At 46.7% G+C, this 26,825-nt stretch overlaps 1 protein-coding gene across 3 annotated transcripts in view; it reads right to left on the reverse strand.

Annotated features, from left to right (window-relative positions):
- The window catches only part of CHD1 (chromodomain helicase DNA binding protein 1), a 110,679-nt gene that overhangs the window by 64,447 nt on the left and 19,407 nt on the right, over positions 1-26,825 (reverse strand). For 2 of the 3 annotated variants that reach the window (XM_073544779.1, XM_073544699.1), the window contains exons 5-13: positions 25,369-25,439; positions 24,483-24,647; positions 17,347-17,597; positions 13,437-13,662; positions 10,860-10,960; positions 9,858-10,036; positions 8,695-8,822; positions 7,000-7,216; positions 478-567 (exon numbers count right to left, since the gene is read on the reverse strand). In XM_073544779.1, coding sequence (XP_073400880.1) covers positions 478-567; positions 7,000-7,216; positions 8,695-8,822; positions 9,858-10,036; positions 10,860-10,960; positions 13,437-13,662; positions 17,347-17,597; positions 24,483-24,647; positions 25,369-25,439 — 1,428 coding nt within the window. The remainder of the gene's footprint in view (positions 1-477; positions 568-6,999; positions 7,217-8,694; positions 8,823-9,857; positions 10,037-10,859; positions 10,961-13,436; positions 13,663-17,346; positions 17,598-24,482; positions 24,648-25,368; positions 25,440-26,825) is intronic. The other variant, XM_073544862.1, reaches the window with a different exon arrangement.

The following is a 26,825-nucleotide window of genomic DNA, read 5'->3' on the forward strand; positions in this document are numbered from 1 at the left end:
CAATGCCTAAGTGGATGCGATCTTGAGGTGTTCGCATTTTTGGTCACGTATACAGGCAGCCGGTAAGATAACATCAAAAGTGAAACATCCAATATGGTGACATAAGCTCGGACAGATGGCGATGATCTGCCAACTAACATGCTAATAAAAAGTCCCAGCTATTCTTTGAAAACAGATAAATGGCCCCAATATCAGAACAAATACGGTTACTCTATTACCATTGTTATATTTAGGCTAAAATGGCTCAGCCATCTGTTCACACAATACTGAATAATGTACACTGAAAATGACGAGCCCTACATTTGTACCCTAATATTGTAATAATCCCATAATTTGCTTCATTGGGACAAAGTAAAACAATGCAAGACTATCCTTAGCAATTTTCAAATGCATGATTTAACACTTAGATCACTTGGTTGTGCCACAAAAAAAAAAAAAAAAAAAGTATAACTTTTGATAGAATATTAATAAACTTACTTTGTCCTTAAGTAAAATTTCATATGTGGTTAATACAACATTGAACTTCAATCGCTTTGTCTGCAGGTGCATCCACTCATGTGTCCGGATCTGAAGCAAAGAAATCTGGTTTAGGCAACATGAATCAGAGCAGAAAGGACAATCTTATAGAGGTTTGCCCACTAGTACACAGCAAATCCACTGTGCAGATCAAAGCTGCAAAACCCTGTATAGCTGTTGGAAAGTAGACTCTGCATCAATAAAAAGAAAAAGTGCTGATAGGTGGGGGGATCACACTCTGCAATCCCCACTAAATGCCTAAAAACAGGATTTTTTGGGTTGCTTACCGTAAAATCTGTTTCTCGGAGCCTTCATTGGGAGACACAGAGACCATGGGTGTATGCTGCTGACACTATGCATAAAAAAGTTAGCTCCTCCTCTGCAGTGTACACCCCACCGACCGGCAGGAAATTCCTCAGTTAGTGAGAAAGCAGTAGGAGAAGTTACGGAATAGATTGAAAACAGAACAGACAACTCAACTGTAAACAACCAACCAATATAATAACAGGAGTTGTAGAACATGGGAGGGTGCTGTGTCCCCCAATGAAGGCTCCGAGAAACAGATTTTACGGTAAGCAACCCAAAAAATCCTGTTTTCTCGTTCGCCTTATTGGGGGACACAGAGACCATGGGACGTCCCAAAGCAGTCCCTGGGGTGGGAAAAACAAACTTCCATCAGGCCAGCGGACTCACTACCGCAGCCTGCAGGATCCTTCTACCTAGGCTGGCATCCGCCGAAGCGTAGGTGTGGACCTTGTAGAATTTCACAAACGTGTGAACCGATGACCAGGTTGCAGCTCTGCAAAGCTGCAGCGCGGAAGCTCTGTGACGTACCGCCCAGGAGGCACCCACTGCCCAGGTAGAGTGCGCTCTAATCCCCGGAGGGGCCACTCGATGTTTAACCCGGTAGGCCTCCAAAATTGCCGATCTGATCCAGCGAGCAATAGTAGCTTTGGAGGCCGGGTGACCTTTCCGCGCCCCATCTGGAATGGTGAAGAGAGAATCTGTCTTCCGCAAAGAAGTCGTCCTAGTTAGGTAGACCTTCATCGCCCTGACCAAGTCCAGCTTGTTCAAGGACCGCTCCCGAGGGTGAGCTGGACCCGGACAAAAGGACGGGAAAACAATGTCCTCATTCAGGTGGAAAGTGGACACCACCTTAGGAAGGAAAGAGGGCGGAGGCCGCAGAACTACCTTGTCCTGGTGGAGTACCAAAAAAGGAGAGCGGCAAGAGAGGGCCGCCAATTCCGACACGCGCCGGATGGAGGTGATGGCTACCAGAAAGGCTACTTTCCACGAAATGAAAGAAAGGGAAACATCCCTGACAGGTTCAAAGGGAGGACCTTGCAGAACCTCGAGAACCAGATTAAGATCCCATGGATCTACGGGCGCTCGGTACAGAGGAGCCGTGTGAGCCACACCTTGAAGGAAGGTTTTAACCTGAGGACGGTATGCCAACGTCTTCCGAAATAAAATGGACAGCGCCGACACTTGACCCTTTAAAGAGCTGAGGGCAAGACCCGCATCCAGCCCCGCTTGAAGGAACACCAGGACAGAAGAGAGCGAAAATCACATGGGCGGAAAGTCATTGGTCTCGCACCAAGTGAAATAGGCCTTCCAAGTACGGCAATAAATTTTGGAAGACGATGGCTTGCTGGCTCGGATCATGGTATGAATAACTCGATCGGAAAATCCTGATCGTTCCAAAACCTCGGTCTCAACAACCACGCCGTTAAATTGAGCGGCCAAGAATTGGGGTGGCAAATCGGACCTTGAGACAGCAGATCTGCTCTGTCTGGAAGCTTCCAGGGGGCGTCCGCGAGAAGGTTGACGATGTCCGCGAACCAATCCCTTCTGAGCCAATTCGGGCGAAGAGGATGACTGGAATTCCTTCCGCCTTGATTTTCTTCAGCAGCCTGGGAAGAAGAGGCAAGGGAGGAAACCGGTAGGGGAGCTCGAACTGCGACCAAGGAATGGCCAGAGCATCAGCGCCCACCGCGAGAGGATCTCGAGCCCTGGATACAAACTGTGGGACTTTCCTGTTGAGGCGAGAAGCTAGCAGATCTACGTCCGGGGTTCCCCAACGATGGCAAAGCTGAAGAAATACTTCCGGATGTAGGGACCACTCTCCCACCGCAAGACCCTCGCGGCTGAGAAAATCGGCGGCCCAATTGTCCACGCCGGGAATGTGCACCGCGGGACTGAAACCTCCGCCCAATGAAGAATCTTGGACATTTCTGCCAGGGCTGAGACACTCCGTGTCCCTCCCTGGCGTGTGACATATGCCACAGCCGTGGCATTGTGTGTCTGAATCCGGGTAGGCAGTCCCCGGAGAAGTCTCTCCAAGTGAACGACAGACAGATAAATCGCTCGTATCTCGAGGACGCTGATTGGCAGGGCTGACTCCTGAGTTGACCAACGACCCTGAACAGTGTGATTGCGGAACACTGCCCCCCCGGCCGAGGAGGCTGGCCTCCGTTGTCACAATCTGCCAGTGTATGGGGAGGAATGACGGTCCTAGGGAGATGAGAGGAGACGTCAGCCACCAATTGAGGGGACTGCTTGACACGGTTTGCAAGACGAAATAGGCGATCCAGGGAAAGGACAGACCTGTTCCACCGGGATAGGATGGCGAGTTGGAGAGGTCTGGAGTGAAATTGGGCAAAGGGAACTGCCTCTGTTGCCGCCACCATCTTTCCCAGGACTTTCATGGTCGTCCGGAGAGATGGAAGTCTCATGATCTGCCGCGATCGTACATCCCGTTGCAGGGAGCCAATTTTCTCTTGAGGGAGAAAAACCCTCGATCGACGAGTGTCGAACCATAGACCCAGAAAAACAAGACGTTGTGTCGGGACAAGACAGGACTTCTTTTTGTTGATGAGCCACTCGAAATTGGGCACGGTGTCTAGGACAATGGTAAGACTTTGGCGAGCTTGATGAAAGGATGGAGCTTTGATCAGAATGTCGTCGAGGTACGGAAAAAGAACGAGACCTCCATTCGGAAATGACGCAGTCGGACTGTTGAGTAACTTGAGGTCCAAGATGAGGCGAACTGTCCTGCCTTTTTTCGGCACCACGAACCGGTTTGAATAAAACCCTGTGAAACGTTCTGATTCGGGAACGGGCACAATCACCCCGGAACTGAGGAGAGAGGCGATGGATGCAAAGAACCCCGGAACTAAGGCTGGATCTTTTGGAGGACGGGACTCGAAGAAGCGATCCCGTGGACGAGAAATGAACTCTATCTTGTACCCTGAAGATACAACCTCCCTGACCCAAGCGTCCTCTACTGAGGCCAGCCAGATGTCCCTGAAGAAACGGAGTCGACCTCCCAATTGGGAAGGGATCCTCGGGAGTTCGTTGATAGTCATGCTGACGTGAACCGTCCAGATCTGGAGGGTCTGCCCTGGGAGGAGTGAGATCGCTAGGAGGGAGTGGCTCTGAAGGACACCGTCTTTCTATCCTGGCGTGCCTGTGGTCTTTGTTGGTTAGAGAAGTTCTCTGCCGTATTGAAGCAACGGTAAGCCGAAAGGGCCGAAACGGACGCCTTGGCGGGGGTCCGTCGGATTGCCAAAACGTTGTTTGACGCCTGAACAGCGCAAGACGCGGCATCCAAGGAAGCAGAAAGCAGATAATCCCCTGCATGGGAAATCTGGTTGGCCAGATCAGCCAATTGCTCTGGTTGGTCCTTATCTAGGATGCCCTTACGGAGATTCTCTGCCCAAGTGGCTATGGCCTTTGCCACCCAAGATGAGGAAAAGACTGGACATAGCGCCGCTGCAGCCGCTTCGAATGCTGACTTTACCAAGGATTCTATAATTCTATCATTAGAATCCTTTAGAGACGCTACACTTGAAAGCGGGAGAACCGTGTTATTAGAAAGTCTGGATACGGGTGCGTCCACCGACGGGGAATCAGACCAGTTGTCAGTGAGCTCTTTAGCAAACGGATACAGCACCCCGAGGCGCTTCCCTCTTTGAAATCGCCTGGACAAATTTCCTCTTTCCCTGGCAAGGATCTTGCCAAACTCAGAGTGGAAAGCGAATACCCTGGGTGGTGTTTCTGCCCGTCTGAACGAAACCTCCTGATCTGAGGATTTCGCAGGGGAGTCAGATATTTCGAAGGTGTGGTTAATCGCAGCAATGAGGTTCTGTACTGTAACCTTCATGTCCGTGTCCTGGTCAGAATCCAGGTCTAAAATCCCTTCAGACGACATATCCGAGAACGCTTCACCTGACTCGGGTGAGGAGGCACGGGAGGGCGACTGCTGGGAAGGACTAGGTGCAGATGAGAGGCCAGGAGAGAATTCCGGCCGGGGATCCTGCCTGGGCCTTTTGCGGCTTCTGCTAGCTGGCTCAGATGGAACGTCTTGCGACCTGCTGGACCCTGCAGAAGTGTCCAGGGGCAACTTATCAAGAACGGCCACTAGGGACTGAGACACCCTGGTGAGGTCTGCCACAGATTGTGAAAGAGACGAGGCCCAGCCAGGAACGGGGGGTTCGATTTCACGTGGCGCAGTAGATGGCTCCTGGACGGCATCATGCTGAACGGGATTGCTGAAGTCCAGGCAGAGGGGAAATTGCGATTGCAAGAGGAGCATCGAAAAACCGGACTAGGGTTGCCGTGGGGGCTGGCGGACGGCCACGTTCAGACTTAGAATTAGACATGGTGAAGGAAGAAAAGAAGAAAACCTGCGGAAATGCTGGAAGGTTGGGGGACAGAAAGGCAGAGTAGCGCGTCAGTCTACAGTTGCAGAACTACTCACGGTCCGGTGTCCCCGAAAGATGGCATCTGCTTTAGTCTCCGGCTGTCAGGCTGCAAAGATGGCGGCAGCCTGATGTGAGGAATAAAAAAAAAACGCGGTCTCGATGTAAGAAGAAAGGCGGAGCTAGCCGCCTGCACCAGAGGGAAGAACCGCCTCCTCCCCCTTCCCAGCCACAAGACTAGAGAGGCGGTGGGAGGGCTTAGGAACGGGCGGGAGCGCAGCCGGCCGATAATAATGAACGTAGGGGGGGCGTGGCCGTGACGGGCGCGAAGGCCCAAACTGAAGCCGGGGACTAAATTTGAAACGGCAGCCGCCTGTCAGCACGGGGCGGCGCGGAAGAACTGCGGCGCAGCCGCGTCCGCCCCTAAAGGAGACGCCGCCATAGCCCTGCTCCTAGACGCAACCCTCACAAGAATACCGGCGGTGGGGTGAAGAAGGCCCGCACTGCCGCCGCGGCCAAAAGGGATGCGGCGACCGTCGGAAGGCGCGAGCAGGCGAGAATCTGCGGCGCTACTGCCAGGTCATTTTGTGGCTTCATGTTCCGGTGCTCCAATAAAGGTACCTTCTGTATCCCACGCTGTCTGCTCATCTTCTACGTATTCGCGCCTCGTCCAACAGACAGGCTCTGGTGGGCGAGTGGGTGGGAGGCGGGGGGCAAGGACCACCCGGTTTTGCTGGCACGTCACCTGTGCTGAGCCTGTGGTCCGCCCGGAGAACTAAGAGGATACGGGGTGGCAGTACAGGCCGTACTCATAGCCTCTTTGTGGGAGTACAGTTGTGACTGTTCACACTGTATCCCTCCTGAAACCTGAAAAGGAACGACGCACATCGAGGTAGATATGGGTCTAATGAAAGACCCGTGTCCACCTCCTACTGACACTAAGCTAAACTGAGGAATTTCCTGCCGGTCGGTGGGGTGTACACTGCGGAGGAGGAGCTAACCTTTTTTATGCATAGTGTCAGCCTCCTAGTGGCAGCAGCATACACCCCCAATAAGGCGAACGAGAAAGGGCTGTTGTGACGGTAATCAACGTCACTTTGCTATGTTGACGCCCGCGTACTTCGTAGAGGTGGTTGTGCAGAATGGTCCCACTGAAGACCTTTTTGACTAGCTGAACAGTGGGGACATAGAGAAACAAAGCATGCAAATCTAATATAGACAGATGTTTCTATCCTATGGATAGATGATCAATTTTGAGATTCAGTAATGACCCCAGTGAGACTTGTCGAGAATTAGCAAAAAGGGTCCCTTTTCTTTTCTTTATGCCAGGTACTGCAGCCTTCACTGGATGTTGTAATACTAACATTTTTTTCAGTTAGCTCTGGAAACAAATTAGGCTGAGTGCACACGTGGATTTTCCTCCTGCGGATTTTTTCAAATGACCTGCATTTTTCCTGCGGATTTTTTCCTGTTTTTGTGCGGTTTTCCCCCTGCGGATTTGGAGACTGGAGCAGGTGGAAAACCGCACAAAAGAACTGACATGCTGCATTTTTTGTACCGCACAAAATCCAGTGTCTGCACAGCGTTTTTTTTTTGTTTTTTTTTAATTGATTTACATTGTACTGTAAATCACTTTGCGGATCCGCAGCGTTTCTGCGCGGTAAAATACATCGTGTGCACACAGCCTCAAGCAAAAGCTGCCCACGTTAAACAATTTTTCTTGTGAAAAATCTTCAATACAAATAAAACTAATACCAATATAACTTCATGTTCAACTTACCACATTTCTACTATTAATGTCCCCCAAGTACACCACAGCGTTCATTAATGGCGCCCAATTCTGGATTTCTCTTTGCCAGGAGGTTAAAGTAGAAAGGGGAACAACAATCAAAAATGGCCCATAAAGCTGATGTTCATGGAACAAATAATTTAAGAAAGAGATAGTTTGAATGGTTTTTCCCAATCCCATTTCATCTGCCAAGATGCAACTGTTTCCTCTGTAGAAAAATACACAATTTCAGTTATTTCTGCCGCCCAGGAGATGCACAATTGCAGCTACAATACATTTTAATGGTTAATGTGCGTCAACACATAGGCAAAAGCAAACTGACATGTAACATCAAACTGCACCAAGAGTAAACCTGGTCATAATGGGTTCTTCCAACAACGTACATTTATCACATATCGGCAAGGGTTAATAGGGGGAAGAACAGTCCAGTGCTCACCAGGAGTGTACATAGAAATCATGGGGCCCCAAACCAAAGGTCCTAATTGTATCCCTTTACACCTGTGCTCCAATACAAGTACCCCACTCCCTCCAAAAAATAAATATATTTTTAGTGGAGTTATGTTGCATAGCATAGTGGTAATCTCAGAAAGGCATACCTCACAACCTCCCCTGGACATGTACTGAAGCACTTACAACAATTGTTCCACTACTGAAGCACTTTAGTATTCTCTCCCACTACGATACTCTAAAGGGCATGAAAGGGGTATGTTACTTTCCAAAATGGTCCATATGCAAGGAATAATCCCCCTACAGTTCCACAACACATTATAATGCCCTTCACAGCCACCCAACACCGTATCATACCCCTAAAGTGCCCTGCACATAGTATGATGTTCCCATAGCTCGGACACACATTCTGAGGCACCCCAGAGTATAATGACTCCACAGTACATAAACCCACACACAATGTCCCCTCCCCCATCAACAGTATGATGTCCCCACGATTATTGGAAAAGAAAAATACTTCTCTATCTAGCCTGGCTCATGTATGCAGGACTGTGGAGTCTAAGTTCGAGCCTTTGCCCATTTTGGTGGAGTCTTAGTCAGTATAAAGTGGACCAGCTCCAAAAATATATTATAAATTGGGTACAGTAGTTCAATGCAGGAGGTGCTGTAAAGTTTTTCATAAGAATTTGGGTAAGTTATGAAATGTCTGTTATGATTTAGTAGAGATGTATCTTTGCTGCACTTTATGCACATGATCAGTAGTGAGGCAGTGCTGTGGATTCAGAGGAGTTGGGAGTCAGGGAAATTGAGGAGTTGGAGTCAGAGGTTGGCCTTACTGACTCCAGAGCCACCCGCCGATATGTGCAGCAAGCGCAATCTAGTGACATCATCGCACCTGCTGAACTAAGACTTAGATCAAGACTGAATGATGGCGCAGAGAGCAGACGGCTACCTGTTCCACCATCCGGTTAAACTATATTTGGATCCGCGGGCTGCAGATGCCTTTGAAGTTGTGACTCGGAGGGGGAGCACAGGGTCATTCAGCACCGGGTTTCAGACCTTATAAGAGTGCTGCTATTAGCAGTAAGCCACTGGTTCCTGCTGATCACAGATTTGTCACCTAGCCTGTGATGGCCTAATAAATGACTTATTGCACAATCCCTTTAAAGTAGCGGTAATATAATTTGCATGCAAGAAATAAATGTAAACAACAAGAAGAGAGAATAAAGCAGCACTTACTTGCACCATGAGTGTGCCAGCCAGTTTAGGCCATTTAACTGATAGTCTCGTAGCTCCAGTGTATCAGTCCTTCCAATGTAGGGTGGCTGCTTCTTCAGAGCCACGAACCTCGGCCTTAGTTTTAAAACCTGTGACAAATATTACACCTGTTCAAATAATCCAGCATGTAGCACATAGCATTGGTGACCAATGTAAATACATACACACTAATGCTACTTATGCCTAAAAATGTAAAAGAAATACTGCGCAAATACACTTGGAATATATACTTCCCACCGGTACAGCCTACTGTTACAGGTATGCTTTGGTGCTGTAACATGGATTTGCAATTAGAGAGGTTCTTCTCTTTCAGATAACGTTCCACATCTGGTGTAGTTTTATAAAAAAATAAGCCGCGCTTTAATTGCTTTCTCTGGGTTCTCAGGTGAGATGCAAACCTGACAACAAATCATAAATACTTTGATACTTTGGAGTAAGAAATAAAGGTGGTCTTTGCATATTTAAGGAGGTACCATAGCAGATTATTTGCAAACGACCATTTGTGAAGGCTGGCGTGGATTTTAGTTTGCTAAAAATGTGATAAGTTACATTACAGTTTTTCTTGCCTGTTTAAACTCCAAGAACATGGCACTAATCATCCATATTGGTCGATCACTTCATGCCTTATTCTGCATTTCTCTCTGTCAGGTGGTTAAAGTAGACCTGCTGGTTTTGCCTAGCGAGTTAATGGTACTGTTGATCTGTCGCCCTTTGGCTGAAGCTAAGCTTATGTGTATGGTCAGCTTTAAAAAAAAACAAACAGCTATCCCATTTGGAGGCAGCCTGTTTCAACAAGAATCTGCTTCTCAGATATTTCTGCAATGGACAAAGTTAGCCAAGTCTCGTTTCTTTAGTAAAGGGGTTGTTCGGAATGATTAAACCATGGCTGGTTTCATCTAAAAGCAGAGCAGCTAATTTCTATTTGTAGCGTCCAGTATTGCAGCTCAACTCCATTGACGTGAATGAGGCAGAGCTGCAATACCACATACGACCTGTGTACAGATGTGGCACTGTCTTTGGAAGAAAGCAGCTTTATAGCCATTTGTTCTCAGAGAAACTTTTTTACACTAAACAAGCTCTGACACATTGATAAAGGCACAGAGGTCGCGTCTATTAACACTTACCTTGCATTCCTTAAAAGGAATGGTTTTGGACTGATTTCTACTGAAGTATTCATCGATGTGTGCCTGAAATTTTTTCGCAATCAGTGCACCATCTTCCCAACTGCACTCTGAATATGGAAGCCCCTGCCACTTGCAAAAATAATCTGGGTAGCCTGCTGCAGATTTCTGATTGGAATGAGCTGGAAGAAAAAAAAAAAAAAAAAAGTACTATGAGCTCAAAACATCTACACATTTTATAGCTGTAGAAGAACAAAGAAAGCACTGATCACTGAAGCTCACAAAGGGTAAACATACTTTTACTATTACACTTTAAAGCACTCCAGCATATTCCACAGCACTTTACAATGAGGAAAAATTAAGCTCTGAAAAGACATTTACACCATTCACCAACATTTGCTTGAAAGACTGATACAGAACACACTCAACACAGGCAATCTTCTGCATCACAACCCAGCTCATGCCTGCCATGGTGGCAGCTTGTTTGTCGGAAGGACTTTCCATCGGGAGCATTGTAGGTTTCGATATGACGGCAAAAAGGAACGCGAATGCATGGCTGAGCTTTCCTTGCCATTAAATCTGATGAATTGCAAATGAAGTTGAAAACAGAGCCTTGAATATGAATGTGAAGATAGCCCAACTTTCATTTAAGGGAAGTGGTGATCACATTACTGCTGCCCACTACTGGCAGCATGAAGTAGGTACAGGCCCCCGGTAGAATATATAGGTAAGCAAGCCTCAGGTATGGGGCAATAGAGGAAAAATGCACTCAAAGTTGCCGAAGGTTCTCATCACATTAGGGGATCACAATTCCTTCACGTCTGTATATGACACATTTCATTGTATACGTATTTAGTTGTATACATCTGATGAAGACTACATGTGCACCGCATGCTGAGTGTTTATTTGCATACAGTAATGACTTCACCCACTTGGTTCACCATACGTATAACAGAAAAATAAATGCCAAAAGCACAATATAAGGCCTAGAGTCACCGGACTCACCAATGATTCTTTCCACAATTTGATACTGTTTATGGAGGTCATCAGTAAGTTCCTGCTGACAGTTATAATACTCTATATCCTCTGGAGAAGCAGCTTTCAACCTGCAAAATGTAAAGGACAACAGTTTAATCTACTTCTTAGGACTCTGAAAACAATATTAAAGGCAATTGAGGTAAGGACCAAAAGTCATAACCTTACTAAGAGTACAAGTAAATTAATGGGATTGTCAATCACACCACTATGTGAACCAGCAAATTGTGATTAAACTTCATTTTTACAAACACTGTAGCATCAAATAGGTGAAATAAAGGGATCACCGAGCACCTTATTAGAAGGCGGAGGACGGGCTAATGAATTATTATAGGGGTTAATCCCCCTTGATAGGCGCCCTCTAAATATCCTTCCAGCTCATGGCAGGAAAGATTCAGAAAACTACTCTCACCCGGCTAAAGTCTGTTTTTAAAAACACTCTGATTTTTTAATCTCTCCCTGGGTCCAGCAACGAGTCTCCTCTGCCACATCTGGTTTCTGGTATAGCCCGACGTCGCGATGACAGTGCTGCATCTACTAGCCAAACTCAGCAGTTCTGTCCGGATAAGACAACACGAGTCACTGAGCTCACTGACTGGCTGCAGTGCTGTCAGCTTGAGGTCATCGCTACGCTACATACAATAACAGACACCGGGAGCAGCGGAGATGCATAGAGATGGAATTTGAAAAACAAACAAAAAACAGAACCGCTTTAAGGCTGTGTGCACACGCTGCGGATTAGGTGCGGATTCATCCGCGCGGATTTTGTAAAATCTGCAGGTGAAACCGCAGGTCAAAAGACCTGCGGTTTTAACTGCGGATTGCTCTGCGGTTTTGCCCTGCGGTTTATCATCTCCTCAATAGAGGAGATGGCAAACCGCAGGAGAATCCGCAGAAAGAATTGACATGTCAATTCCTTCTGCGGATTGAAAACCGCAGATAATACGCGCAGAAAATTCCGCACCGTCTGCACTGCGGTTTTTGATTCCCATAGGGAATCATGGTACTGTACACCGCAGCAGAAACTGCTGCGGGTCCGCAGCGGCCAAAACCGCTGCGGAACCGCAGCAAAATCCGCAGCGTGTGCACACAGCCTTAAGCGTAATCAGTCATTTTTCCCCCATAAATAATTAATACAAGTGAAAACAAGAAACTTTGTAATATAACAATCAGTGACATTTGCATTTTTTCCCTCCTGGATTGGTCTTGGACTCTCAATTCGTGGGTAAAAATTGCAAAATCTGATTTTGGTGAAGATACTGAGATAGGAGATGACAGCTGCTGCTTATAAGACTACAAAGGAAGGAGGATGAGTTAGAGACAGACGCAGACAGTCTGCTGCAGGTCCTCCTGAAAATTCATCCCCTTTTCAAAAACTATAGTCCCCCCCACGTAATATATATACTTGCCACCAGGGCCAGCGGCATTTCAGCAACGCTGGCGCTGTCGTCTGGGGTAAGGGCGAGTGATGCACCAATCAGCAACCTGCAGACATTGCGCAAACATCGCCGAAATGGTGCCAGTCTAGGAGAAGACTATATGGTTTTGTTATACTATGTGGGGATAACATGTCAAAAGGGGTTGTTCGAGTAGTGGTAAACCTTTTTAACCCCTTCACGGCATACGAGGAATACTTACATCATAGATTGTGTCCATGACTTTGTTGCGGGCTCCGATACTGAGCCCACGTCTTTCCCCGCACACGATTAAATCATGTCATGTGCATTTAACAGCCTCAGGTGGATCAGATCTCCACCCACAGCTGTTAAACAGTTAAATCTCACTGTCAATCTCAGACAGCGGAATTTAACATGCACCAGTCAGAAGTGCATCATAAATCCTGCCCAGTGACACCTCCATCACATAATCTGGGGATGGATGGGGGCTGCTTATGGGTTGTCATAACAGCTGGGAGTCGGCTGAAGACCCACGTGCCAGATTTATGCTACACATAGCAGTGCTGAAGCCCTGCTGTGTATTGCACAGACAATCACTGCTTCAAGTCTCCTAAGGAAAAAGTGAGAATAAAAGTTTGAAAATATGGAGGGAAAAACCCATACAAAACTTCAAATCACCCCCGTTTTTCGTCCATTGTAAAATGTCTAATCTACTAAAATCTGAAGTTGGTGACAAACACAAAAGTGTTTTCTGTTCCATAAAAATTTCGGAATTGTTTTTCATCGCATAAACAAAAAATAACCTGTACATTTTTGGTATCTGCGTACTCGTACTGACCTGAGGAATCATATTGCAAAGCAAGTTTTACCATACAGTGAACATGGTGAATAAAAAAACCCCAAAAACGATTGGGGAATTGCACTTTATTTGCAATTTCACCGCACTTGGAATTTTCTTCCAGTTTCCGTACTATGGTAAAATTAATGGTGCCATTCAAAAGTACAACTCGTCCCGCAAAAAAACAAGCCCTCACAAGGTTATATTGAGGAAATCTAAAAAAGTTATGGCTTTCGGGGAGGAAAAAAAGACTATATCCATGGCTTAAAGGGGTTAACCTAGAAGGTCACTATTACAGAACTTGACCATTACCATCTTTTTTTTTCCTGCTCCTTTTTCTTGTAATTGTCCAGCTTCTTCATTCCCTTCACATTTTGCTGCTTTAGCGTTTCTTCCGTTTCCCAAGTATTATGGATGTGGGACCAACCTTTCCATTTAATTAAATACTGTGTCTCTCCAGCTTCCTTTTCCTTGTCGAAATTACCATTGGGATCACCATCAGCCTCAATAGCATATATTGTTGTGGTGCCACCAGTAACTGCCAACGGGGAAATAACCAATTACTAACATTTTTCATACAGAGCACTTAGTTGTAAAGGAAAAAAGAAATACTCAGACATGCAGCAATGCATATCCACATCATCAATACCAGTATAGCACCTAATCATAGTACATAACCAATATTGTAACACTTCTATATTAGAAGACAATTTAGATGTCCGCACAATGAGTGGTACAGGGTTGCTAGATTGCAGTAATACTTAAGGGTTGCAAACAGAATTTGTGCAGTCTAGATCAGTATTCTGCAGCCTTAGAACAAGAGCCCTACGAGCCGCCTTCTGTCTCACTGCACCCGCAGATATTCTTTTGACATGGTGTCACTTCACAAATGGTGACATGGTGCAAGTTTGGCTAATCAAATGGAGAGCTGTGGATGCTATCAATAAGAGACAGTTTGCAGGTCTCTCGTCAGATGGCCACAGAATACTGACCTTCCTGTTGGACCGGGGTCCTGAAAATCGATCCACACCATCTCTGTTTGTCCTGAAAAGGAGACATGCTCAACCCTGGAGTTTGTGATAGCTCACCAAATTATTACAGAATAAAATTGCATCAAACCGTGCACGGATCATTCAGGTAAGCAGATACATGAGTTATGGTGGCGCTCTAATAGGTGCCTACATTATAAAATGCAATACAGCAATGGACAAACAAATAGAGACAAACCCGCCATTGTTCCTGAGCATTAACCAAGACAGAATTAAATTATTACTGTTTGAATCAGGGTGTATAATTCACACCGCACAGACACACTTTATTAGCCAGTGAATGGCAGCTAAGAGACTACAGGTCTGTAATACTGACCCATGGGCCGTAGATTGCCATGATACATGAGCTCTTCATAGATTATCTAAAAGTTGAGCTTGTAGTAAAATACGTGCATATATAAATCAGCACTGAAAGATTAGTCTGATAACTGCTATACATCCATTACTAATTTTTACAGAGCACGGCAGCAACGTTTTGACAATATATCAAAACTCACCACCAATATTCTCATTGCAAGTTTCAGCCATGCTCCATTATATCTCCACAGTTTGAACCCCTCACTATAGGCGCTGCGCAATGTGATAGATAGTCTGACTACCATTCTGGTAAATGTTCTATGTATACAGGATGGCAGTCTCTGATACCATATAAATTACACAATGACATTGTAACCTATCAGATTCCAGCCTTCTGTATGACTTCTGTGCAGCTGAAGGTATAAATGTCTGCCCTATACAAGAAAGCAGTGATATAGTAGGTGAGTCCACACAATTATTAACCACAGATCTAGGTCTCCTCTGATACATATCTGTATCTGTAAGTTCAGTGTGAAGATTCATTAGTGAATCCCTTGAGACACAGCTCAAGATTGTCCATCTCCTGCCTCCTGCTTGTGAGAGCTGACAGGAAAAAAATCTATCCCAAGCATGAGGCAGGGTAAATGTAATTAAGTTGCGTACCATCTGCTATACAATATGCATCATTGTAAATTTAGTTTGCATTAGGCCGGGTGCCTCACGATCCAGACCTAGTAGCACGTTGGACGCAGCGCATGTTCACTGCCTTCAAAGTGCTGCCATGTATTATACGCAGATGAATCCGCATGTGTTCACTTAATCGTGCGGATTAACTGCGTCCAATACACTTCTACTGGTGAAATTTCTCTGGCGGAGACTAGCATCTCCACAGGAGAAACTGACACGCTGCATATCAGTCTCCGTGGTGATCCGCAGGTGTCTGTGGACACAGTGGACATTGGATTTCTTGAAATCTCATCAACTATGCTGTAACAGCTGGCTGCTGCTGGTTTGACGCTGTATAAGTACACAGCGTCAAACCTGACGCGTTAACTGATCGCGTGCAAAAACCCTAAGACGAACAATATGATAAAAAAAAGGAATCTAGGTAATAAAAACATATTGTTGGAGTGCTACATTAACCCACACCGACATATGACTGGTACATCATATGCTGGCTCACTAACTTGGATGCGAGCTCGCACGCCAAGCGCGCATCTTTCCCGGCACATGACCGCTGATGTAATCAGCCATCATGTGGCTTTAACAGTCACGGGTGGAGCGGAGAGGAGCCTACGGTTGTTAACCTGTTAAATCCTGCTGTCAATCTCTAATAGTGGCAATTAACACATGCAGGCAGGGTGGAGCGTAATTCCATGTGTCCATCGGCACAACCACAGCTGTTAACGGGCTGGATGGAAGCACGCCATTCACCCTGCCCATTGGCGCTCCTGTCACATGATCGCAGGGTGCCAATGGGTTGTCATGACAGTCAGGTGCCTGCTGAAGACCCCGTTGCCCGTCATTACGATCCTCCTGTGAAAGCCAGCGTTTAGCCAACATTCATAGGAGATTGTGATTTCCCCTATACATAGCAGTGCTGATGCACTTCTATATATGGCACAACTGATCAGGCGATCCCAGCTTCAAGTCCCCTAAGGGGACTATTAAATAAAGTAAAAGAAATTAACACAAAAAAAAAAAATATATAAAAAGAAAAAACCCCAACAAAAGTTCAAATCAACCCGCTTTGGCCCCATTAAAAGTAAAACCATTAAAAAAAAAAAGATACACAGATTTGATATCACTATGATCGTAAATGTCAGATCTACCAAAATACAAAATAAATTAATGTAATTGGTAAATGGCGTAATTAAAAAAAAAAAATCAAAATTGCCAAAATTATATGTTTTCTTTTGGGCTGCCGCAACATTGCAATAAAATGCAATAGGAGGCGACCAAAACATTATGACGTAACCAAAATGGTATTAGTAAAAATGTCTGCTCAGGGTGCAAAAAATGAGTCTTTCGGGTCTTGTAAAAGGCAACAAGGAAAGGTGTTGGTTTTTTAATTTCTACATTTTTTTAGCCACTTAAAAAAAACAAACACCAAAATAAGCAAGTTTTGTATCAGCGTACTTGTCCTCACCTGGAGAGTTTTATCATAGAGTAAAAAATTGTGAAGTTAGGCTACGTGCACACACTGCAGATTCGTCTGCGGATTCATATCTGCGGAACCGCAGGTAAAATGACCTGCGGCTTTTCCTGCGGATTGGCCTGCAGTTTTGCCCTGCGGTTTGCCACCTGGACAATGGAATAGGTGGCAAACCGCAGCAGAATCCGCAGAAACAATTGACATGCTGCGGAAAGAAAAAACGCAGCTTTTCCGCAGGTAAAAATCCGCAGCATGTGCACAGCAGAATGTTAATCCCATAGGATAACATGCTACTGTACACTGTCTGCAGAACTGCTGCAGTTCTGCTGCGGTCAAAACTGCAGCGGATCCGCAGCAAAAACCGCAGCGTGTGCACATGGCCTTATACTTTTTTTCAATTTCAAAGCATTTGGAAATTTTTTCCACCTTTCTCGTGCATCACATGAGAAAATGAATGGTGTCATTCAAAACTACAACTTGTCCAGCTAAAAACAAGCCCTCACACAGCTATATGGACAGAAAAATGAAATGTTATGGCTCTTGGAAGGAGAGGAAAAAACGGAAAATGGCCATGGTGTGAAAAAAATTGAAAGAACAAGTCAATAAGCATCGAAAAGAGAAGGAGTAATCTAGAGACCAAAATACACACACATGGATATTTGCATTCTATAAAAGCTGCCAATTAACCTTAAATATGCTGAGTATTTTACATAAACTTTACCTCCTTTTCGCCCAAATCTTGAGTCCATTACTCTCTCAATTGTTTCAAACTCATCTTCCTCTGGTTGTGGGACATCTTCCCCACATACTTCCAACAAGTCATCAGAGTCGGTCTTCATTTCCTCATCTTCCTTGTAGCTTACATTTACTGTGGCCTGCCGCCTAGATCCTCTCTTATCGAAATCCTCGTCAGAGGAATCGGCACCCATTTTCTGTTGGCCAGTAATCTTCTTACCATTTTTAGCTTTGGACCTAAAAAGAAAAGTTCATGATTAACAATCGCAGCATATAATGTGGATCTCTGATATTTTATATGATTACATCAATGCATGTTGCTTCATTACTTTGCTTGGAACATTTTTTTTGTTTTAGCACACAATTACCCAACAATGGCATTATTATAATAACTCATAGAAGACAATGGATGCCGAACTGACATCTGTGCAATGTCTACAATGGTGGTGAACACAAGACAACTCGACAAGCAATCTTCGAAGATGGCCAAAGTCATCACAAACTGAGTGCGCACTCCACAAACATCCAGACTATAGAAAGATATGAGTGGAAAAATTCTGTATCAGAAGACACAAGTTAATTAATATGCAATGGTTGTCAACTGCTTCCTAGGCTGTTGCCTTAAAGGATTACCGGTATTCCCATCTTAGCCATTTCTATAGGGATTAGAGAACAGAGTAGCACAGCCGAGCTCAGCAGTTTCCATAGGGCCTGGGATGGGAATAACTATTTATATTGATGCCTATCACTTTACCAAACTTCATATTTGCCACAATCTTTGATGAGCGGGGAAAAGGGGAAAATGCTTACCTGAGTACCAAGCCCCTTCATTTTTAATTGGCTCAGTTTGATGTTCAGACCCCACCAATCACTAAATTGCATTGCCATGAACTGTCAGCTGAGAGCTGTGGCCTCTTCGTTCTGAGGACCACCAAGCTTGTGATTTGTGGATTCATACTAGGTCTCTAGACTAGGAATATGCGCGCCGCGAACTACACTCTCTGATCAGAGCAGTACCGAAATGAAGAGACAGAACGCTCAACTAAGTTTTTCTGCCCCTTCTTTGAGTGGAAAAACAGGATTTTTTGGGTTGCTTACCGTAAAATCTGTTTCTCGGAGCCTTCATTGGGGGACACAGAGACCATGGGTGTATGCTGCTGCCACTAGGAGGCTGACACTATGCACAAAAAAAGGTTAGCTCCTCCTCCGCAGTGTACACCCCACCGACCGGCAGGAAGTTCCTCAGTTAGTGAGAAAGCAGTAGGAGAAGCAACAGAATAGATTGAAAGCAGAACAAACAACTCAACTGTAACAAACCGACAAACATAAGAACAGGAGTTGTAGAACATGGGAGGGTGCTGTGTCCCCCAGTGAAGGCTCAGAGAAACAGATTTTACGGTAAGCAACCCAAAAAATCCTGTTTTCTCGTTCGCCTTATTGGGGGACACAGAGACCATGGGACGTCCCAAAGCAGTCCCTGGGGTGGGAAACAAACTTCCATCAGGCCAGTGGACTCGCCACCGCAGCCTGCAGAATCCTTCTACCTAGGCTGGCGTCCACCGAAGCGTAGGTGTGGACCCTGTAGAATTTCACAAAGGTGTGAACCGATGACCACGTTGCAGCATTGCAAAGCTGCAGCGCGGAAGCTCTGTGGCGCACCGCCCAGGAGGCACCCACCGCCCGGGTAGAGTGCGCTCTGATCCCTGGAGGGGCCACTCGATGCTTGACCCGGTATGCCTCCAAAATTGCCGATCTGATCCAGCGCGCAATAGTGGTCTTTGAGGCTGGGTGATGAACAGAGAGTCTGACTTCCGCAAGGAAGTCGTCCGGGCTAGATAGACTCTCAATGCCCTGACTAGGTCCAGCTTGTCCAAAGACCGCTCCCGAGGGTGAGCTGGGCTCGGGCAGAAGGATGGCAGAACAATGTCCTCATTGAGGTGAAACGAAGATACCACTTTCGGAAGAAAAGAGGGCGGAGGCCGCAGAACTACCTTGTCCTGATGAAGGACCAAAAAAGGAGAGCGGCAAGAAAGTACCGCTAATTCCGACACGCGCCGGATGGAGGTAATGGCCACCAGAAAGGCCACTTTCCAAGAAAGGAGGGAAAGGGAAACGTCCCTGAGAGGTTCAAAAGGAGGACCCTGCAGAACCTGAAGAACCAAATTAAGATCCCAAGGATCCACGGGAGCTCGGTACGGAGGAACCGTGTGAGCCACACCCTGGAGGAAGGTTTTGACCTGGGCCGGGAGGCCAGCGTTTTCTGAAATAAAATGGACAGTGCCGAAACTTGACCCTTCAAGGAACTGAGAGCAAGCCCCGCATCCAGCCCTGCCTGAAGAAACGCCAGAATAGAAGGGAGCGAATAAACCAAGGGCGCGATGTCATTGGCCTCACACCAGGAGAAATAGGCTTTCCAAGTACGGTAATAGATCTTCGAAGAAGGCGGCTTTCTGGCGCGGATCATGGTATGAATTACTCGATCAGAGAATCCTGCCCGTCTCAAAACCTCGGTCTCAACAGCCACGCCGTTAAATTGAGCAACCGAGAATTGGGGTGGCAAATCGGGCCTTGAGACAGCAGATCTGCCCGTCGGGAAGCTTCCAGGGGGTGTCCGCGAGAAGGTTGACAATGTCTGCGAATCAAGACCTTCTGGGCCAATTCGGGGCGATGAGGATGACTGGAATCCCCTCTGCTTTGATTTTCTTCAACAACTTGGGAAGAAGAGGCAGAGGAGGGAACAGGTAGGGGAGCACGAACTGTGACCAAGGGACGGCCAGAGCGTCGGCGCCCACTGCCAGAGGGTCCCGAGACCTGGACACGAATTGTGGGACTTTCCTGTTGAGGCGAGATGCCATGAGGTCTACATCCGGGGTTCCCCACCGACGGCAGAGCAGATGAAACACCTCCGGATGTAGGGACCATTACCCTGCCGCGAGACCCTCGCGGCTGAGGAAATCGGCGGCCCAGTTGTCCACGCCGGGAATGTGAACCGCGGAAATCGTTGGAACAAAGGTCTCTGCCCATTGAAGAATTCTGGACACTTCCGCCAGGGCTGAGACACTCTGTGTCCCCCCTTGGCGGTTGATATACGCCACCGCTGTGGCATTGTCTGTCTGAATCCTGACAGGCAGGCCCTTGAGGCGCCTTTCCCAGTGGACGAGAGCTAGATGGATCGCCCGTATCTCTAGGACATTGATCTGCAGAGCTGATTCCTGAGTCGACCATCGACCCTGAACAGTGTGATTGCGGAACACTGCACCCCAGCCGATGAGGCTGGCGTCCGTAGTGACAATCTGCCAGTGAACGGGAAGAAAAGACCACCCCAAGAGAATGAGGGGAGACGTCAACCACCAGTTGAGAGACCGCCTGATCCGGCAGGAAAAGCGAACCGGACGATCCAGAGACAGAGCCGACATGTTCCACCTGGACAAAATGGCCTGCTGGAGTGGCCTGGAGTGAAATTGGGCAAAGGGAACTGCCTCTATCGCCGCCACCATCTTCCCCAGGACCCTCATGGCTGTCCTGAGGGATGGAAATCGTGTGATCTGTAATGATCGCACGCCCTGCTGCAGGGAAAGAATCTTGTCTTGTGGGAGAAATACCCTTGACCGACGAGTGTCGAACAGAAGGCCCAGAAACACAAGGCGTTGAGTAGGGACCAGACAGGACTTTTCCCGGTTGACGATCCACCCAAAACTGGACAGGGTGTCTAGAACGATCGCCACACTTAGGCGGGCCTGTTGAAAGGAGGGGGCCTTGATCAGGATATCGTCGAGGTACGGAAAAAGAACGAGACCTCTGATCCTCAACAAGGCCATCAACGCCGCCATAATCTTCGTGAAGACTCTGGGAGCGGTGGCGAGCCCGAAAGGAAGCGTGACGAACTGGTAATGTTTGTGAAGAATCGCAAACCGCAGGAACTTCTGATGTCCAGGAAATATGGGCACATGTAGATAGGCATCTTGGATGTCTATGGAACCCATGAATTCCTGCTCCTCCATGGAAGCAATTACCGAGCGAACTGACTCCATCCGGAAGTGGCGAAGGCGAACTCTCTTGTTGAGTAACTTGAGATCCAAGATGGGTCGAACTGTCCCGTCCTTTTTCGACACAACAAACAGGTTTGAATAAAACCCTGTGAAGCGTTCCGATTTGGGAACGGGCACAATCACCCCGGAACTGAGAAGAGAGGCGATGGCCGAACCGAACCCCGGGACCAAGGCCGGATCCCTCGGCGGACGGGACTGTAAGAAACGATCCCGTGGAAGAGAAATGAACTCTATTTTGTATCCTGTTGATACAACCTCTCTGACCCAAGCGTCCTCTACTGAGGCGAGCCAGACGTCGCTGAAGAAGAGAAGTCGACCTCCCAATTGGAAGGGACCCACGGGAGACCGTCCAGATCTAGATCTGGACGGTCTTCCCTGGGAAGAGTGGGCCTGAAGGAAACCTTCTTTCTTTCCTGACGTGCCCGTGGCCTTTGCTGGTTGGAAGGGTTTTCCGCCGTATTGAAACGGCGGAAAGTCCGACAGGGACGAAACTGACGCCTTGGAGGAGGTCTGCGAGGCTTGGAGGGGAGAAGAGAACTCGTACCTCCGGTAGCGTCCTTAATAATCTGATCCAATTGTGATCCGAAGAGACGCACTCCCTGAAAAGGCAGATTGGTCAGAGACTTTTTAGAGGACAAGTCCGCCTGCCAGGCCTTGAGCCAAATTGTACGTCGGATTGCCACGATGTTACTTGACGCCTGAACTGCGCAAGATGCAGCATCCAAGGAGGCAGAAAGCAGATAATCCCCCGCATGGGAAATCTGATTGGCGAGATCGGCCAAATGCTCTGGTCGTGCCTTATCCAGAATGCCCTGCCGAAGGTCATCTGCCCAAGTGGATATGGCCTTTGCTGCCCAAGAAGAAACAAAGACTGGACATACCGCTGCTGATGCCGCTTCGAAGGCAGATTTTGCTAGAGATTCTATGATCCTATCATTAGAATCTTTTAGCGACGCCACACCTGACAGCGGAAGGACCGTATTATTAGAAAGTCTGGACACGGGAGGGTCCACCGAGGGAGAAGCGGCCCAGTTGTCCGTGAGCTCTTTAGCAAACGGGTACAGCACGCAGAGATGCTTTCCTCTTTGAAAGCGTCTGGTCGGATCTTCTCTCTCCTTTGTAAAAATCTTTCCAAACTAAGAATGGAAGGGAAACACCCTGGATGTTGTTTCCGCCCGTCTGGACGAAACCTCCTGATCTGAGGATTTTGCAGGGGCGTCAGCGATGTCAAAGGTATGGTGAATCGCGGCAATGAGGTTTTGCACCGTAACCTTCATGTTCGCATCCTGGTCCGAATCCAGCTCTAAGACCCCTTCCGATTCCGAAAGCGCTTCGCCTGACTCGGGGGAGGAGGCCCGAGAGGAAGACTGCTGGGGACTATGGGGTGAGGTAGGACGAGGGGAGGACTCCGCCTGGAGGTCCTGCCTTGGCCTCTTGCGACTGCCGCTGGCTGGCTCAGATGGGACGTCCTGAGACGTGCTGGGTCCCGCCGAAGCTCCCAAGGGCAACTTGTCCAGAACGGCTACTAGGGACTGAGATACCTTGATGAGGTCTGCCACTGACTGTGATTGAGAGGAGGCCCAACCCGGCATGGGGGGCTCACTCGCCCCTGGGGCTATGGATGGCTCCTGAGCGGCGTCGGGCTGGACGCAGAGCGGGTACGATCAGACTTCGCGTTGGACATAGTGAAAAGAGAGGCAGTGCCGGCCGGTTGGGGGACAGAAGGCAGAGAAGGGTGTCAGTCTGCAGGTGCAGAGCTACTCACGGTCCGGTGTCCCCAAGGGCGACGCTCTCTGATCTGGCTGCAGGATGAGGCCAGGCCAATCCGGCTGAAAAAAGGCCCAGCGACCGAAATCCGGCAGGGAATGAGGTCCGGCTGGCAGGCTGAGAAGATGGCGACCACCAGGGAAAGGGCGCGTTGCCAGAGGGAGAAGAAGGGCGGAGCTCGCCGCAGAGATCCCCTTAGCACCGCCCGCTGTCCAATAGCAGGCTGGTGTGAGGCAAGGGGGCTGGGAAGGCCTAGGACGGGTGGGAGAGAAGCCCGCTTAGAAGAAAGGGGCAGGGGGCGTGGCCGCGACGCAGCGGTAGGCCCGAGATGAAGCCGGGGCCTAAATTAATAGCGCCGGCCGCCTGTCAGCAGAGGCTCCTGGTCCTGCCGCGGAGACCTATGAGGATACGGGGTGGCAGTACACGCCGTACTCATAGTCTTTGTGGGAGTACGGATGTGACTGTTCACTCCGTATCCCTCCGAAACCTGTAAAGGAACGACGTACGACGAGGTAGATAGGGGTCTAATAAAAGACCCGTGTCCACCTCCTACTGACACTAAGCTAAACTGAGGAACTTCCTGCCGGTCGGTGGGGTGTACACTGCGGAGGAGGAGCTAACCTTTTTTTGTGCATAGTGTCAGCCTCCTAGTGGCAGCAGCATACACCCATGGTCTCTGTGTCCCCCAATAAGGCGAACGAGAAATTCTGGTTGAGGTGTATTAAAATAATTGGTACCCTTCAAATGGCGCTATGTATTTAGAAGGTAATTAAAGCAAAGGTAGGTTTATTAACAGAGTAGGTAATACCCATGGTCTAACATTCTCTAATAAACTGAATACCCAAAGACAATTCCATGTGCTGCAAGATGACGAGAAGAAGTTATTGCATTGCTTTCAATAAACACCACAAGAAATAGAAAGCTCAGAAACATAAGGGGAACCTGTATGAAATGTCATAAAAGGAAATTGACCAACACCACCGGAGATGTATACACAGCTCATCAAAACCCCTTTGTACAGGATACAATTTTTTACTCTAAGCAGATTTTCACTTTATGCTAACCATTTACTAATGGACATTTATGAAAACCAGAACAATTAAACACCTATCTTAAAGAAAAACTACTGCTCCATCCATGTGCTGATGTATTTTCATTAGATGAAAGTGAACAATACAATAGACGATGGCTTACATTTCTTAACACCAGATGTAACCAATGTCTGCACGGTAGCTCTGAAAGGGACTACATGCGCTGAAATTACATCACGTTAAAAAGAAGACCAACATTAGAGTCTAGCCCTTACCTGTTTTGAGATTTCTTGTTTTTTACTTTATGGCTTGGATCATAATCAGATTCGCTGTCCCTACTGCTGCTTTTGTGTCTATCCCCCCCAGTGTCGGAATCTGAACTGGAACTGGCCGATGAAGAGTCACTATCAGAACCTGAGCTGGACATCTGCCAATCTTCACTGGATATATTGAGAGGGTGGAAATGATGAGAAGTTACAACATGCATGCTTGCCTCACAAACAAACCCTAAATATGGGACCTTCATCCCAATCATTAGCCCCCACCCTTTAACTGTCAATGTAGCATGTGACACCAAAAGCTATACAATTAAATCCCACATAGCTAAAAATTGAGTTTTTAAATTCTCCAAGCATGACACCAGCAAATTAACTTTTCTATCATGAAGGATAGCACATAAGGGGGATCACATACTATATACCATGAAGCAGAACAAGACGTACACTGCAAGAAGCGGCTATAAAATTATCCATAGTGATGCAAGCACAATCGGGTGGTTAAGACTAGCAGAACAGAGACTGGGACAGAGAAGCTGCAATACCAAAAAAACACGTAGGCCAGAAACTTTACACTAACGCCAGGAAGTAAGAACAAACCGGAAGAGAACAAATTCAACTCGCCCCTCCTAATTAAGCCCAAAAAAGGTAGGGAGGCTAATCCTATCAACATGAGGACAGGCAGCATTAAGCCAACCGGGAAAGTCGGCACACACTTTAGAGGATGAACGGGACAGGATAAACAAGTACTGAATTTAGAGGTAGACAAACACTTTTGAAAGAGCAATGAAAATTACACCAGCACCAAGAAGCATTGAAACGACAGACAAGGCATCGGCACACAATACTTCAGAAGCAACAGCTCATCACACAACATAGAACTTACTCTTTGGCCTTTTTCTTTTTATGATCACTTGAGGAATCCTCATCCGAGTCATTGTCACTGCTGGAGGAGTCCTGGGAAACAGAATTAATGACACTTCATGAGTGTTCTTCAATGGCAAATGCAGTTGTTTCCCACCAACTACATTTTTGACCCAAATAGCTTTAACTGTTTAAAAGTAACAGCTCCCATGCGCCAGCGCTGCCTTTCTGACCCGTTCTGATTATTGCTAACAGGCTAGCAATGGTGACATTGGGACAATAGTGCACATGACCGCTGCAGACAATTACCAGCCTCAGTGGTCATGCTGAGGTAGATGACAAGACCACTGTGCCCAGTGATTGGCTGTATCAGTTACAATGTCATGCTGCAGCCAGTCAATAAGGACAAGTGCAAAGAGCCAGGACTAGAGGGAGGGCAGTGAGTAAATCTCTTATTTTGATACTGTGAAGGCGTAACTCCTAAGTGACTGAGCCAATTTTTACCTTAATGACAAAGGCAAATTTTACAATTCTGACCAGTATCACTTTATGTGATAACTCTGGAATGTGTCAACGTATAAAGATTCTGAGAGTGTTTTTTCGTGACATTTTGTACTTCATGTTAGTGGTAAAATTTCTTCAATACGGCTTGCATTTATTTATGAGAAAAATGGAAATTTGCAATGTTGCAATTTTCAAAACTTTTAATTTTCGCGGCCTTAAACCAGAGAGATATGTCAAACAAAATATTAAAAAAAAAAACAATTCCTATATGTATACTTAGCACAATTTTGGAAACAGTTTTTCTTTTAGTTTGGAAATTAGAAGGGTTAAAAGTTGATCAGCAATCTCTAATTTTTCCATCAAAATCACATCACATTTGAGGGGTCTATATGACAGAAAAAAATACCCAAAAGTGACACCATTCTAAAAACTGAACTTCTTCAAAACCACATTCAAGAAGTTTATTAACCCCTTTTTTATGCTTTTCTGATGGGGATCTGATGCGTTCTATAGTACAAAAAATATGGCATTTCCAAATGTGTGTACTTACAGCGGCATGTAAAAGTTTGGGCACCCCGGTCAAAATTAATGTTATTGTGAACATTTCCTTTGCGTTTTAGGCAAAAACAAAAAATATACAATTTTCATCTTTTACATTTTAAAAATTACGAAAAGTAAAATGGGCCAAAGCAAAAGTTTGGGCACTCTGCATGGTTAATACCTAAATAAGCACACTGATCCTGTAGTAGATATACCACGTGTAGATCAAGAAGTGTTATATAGGGTGAAAATTTTTTAAAACCGGTTATTTTATTTCAATAGCTCTAGAACATACACAGATTAATTAAAAAACAGTTCCTCAAACCACAGAACACACACACAAGGAGGCTAGCTGGAGCAGTATGCGTTATACACAGGAATACGTGTATGCATGGCCAAATAGGTCATGTCAATCAATTTAGATATCAACAATCT

Source organism: Dendrobates tinctorius, unplaced genomic scaffold (assembly GCF_039654945.1).
Source record: "Dendrobates tinctorius isolate UK_male_01 unplaced genomic scaffold, ASM3965494v1 ptg000003l, whole genome shotgun sequence".
Classification (NCBI taxonomy): Eukaryota; Metazoa; Chordata; class Amphibia; order Anura; family Dendrobatidae; genus Dendrobates; species Dendrobates tinctorius.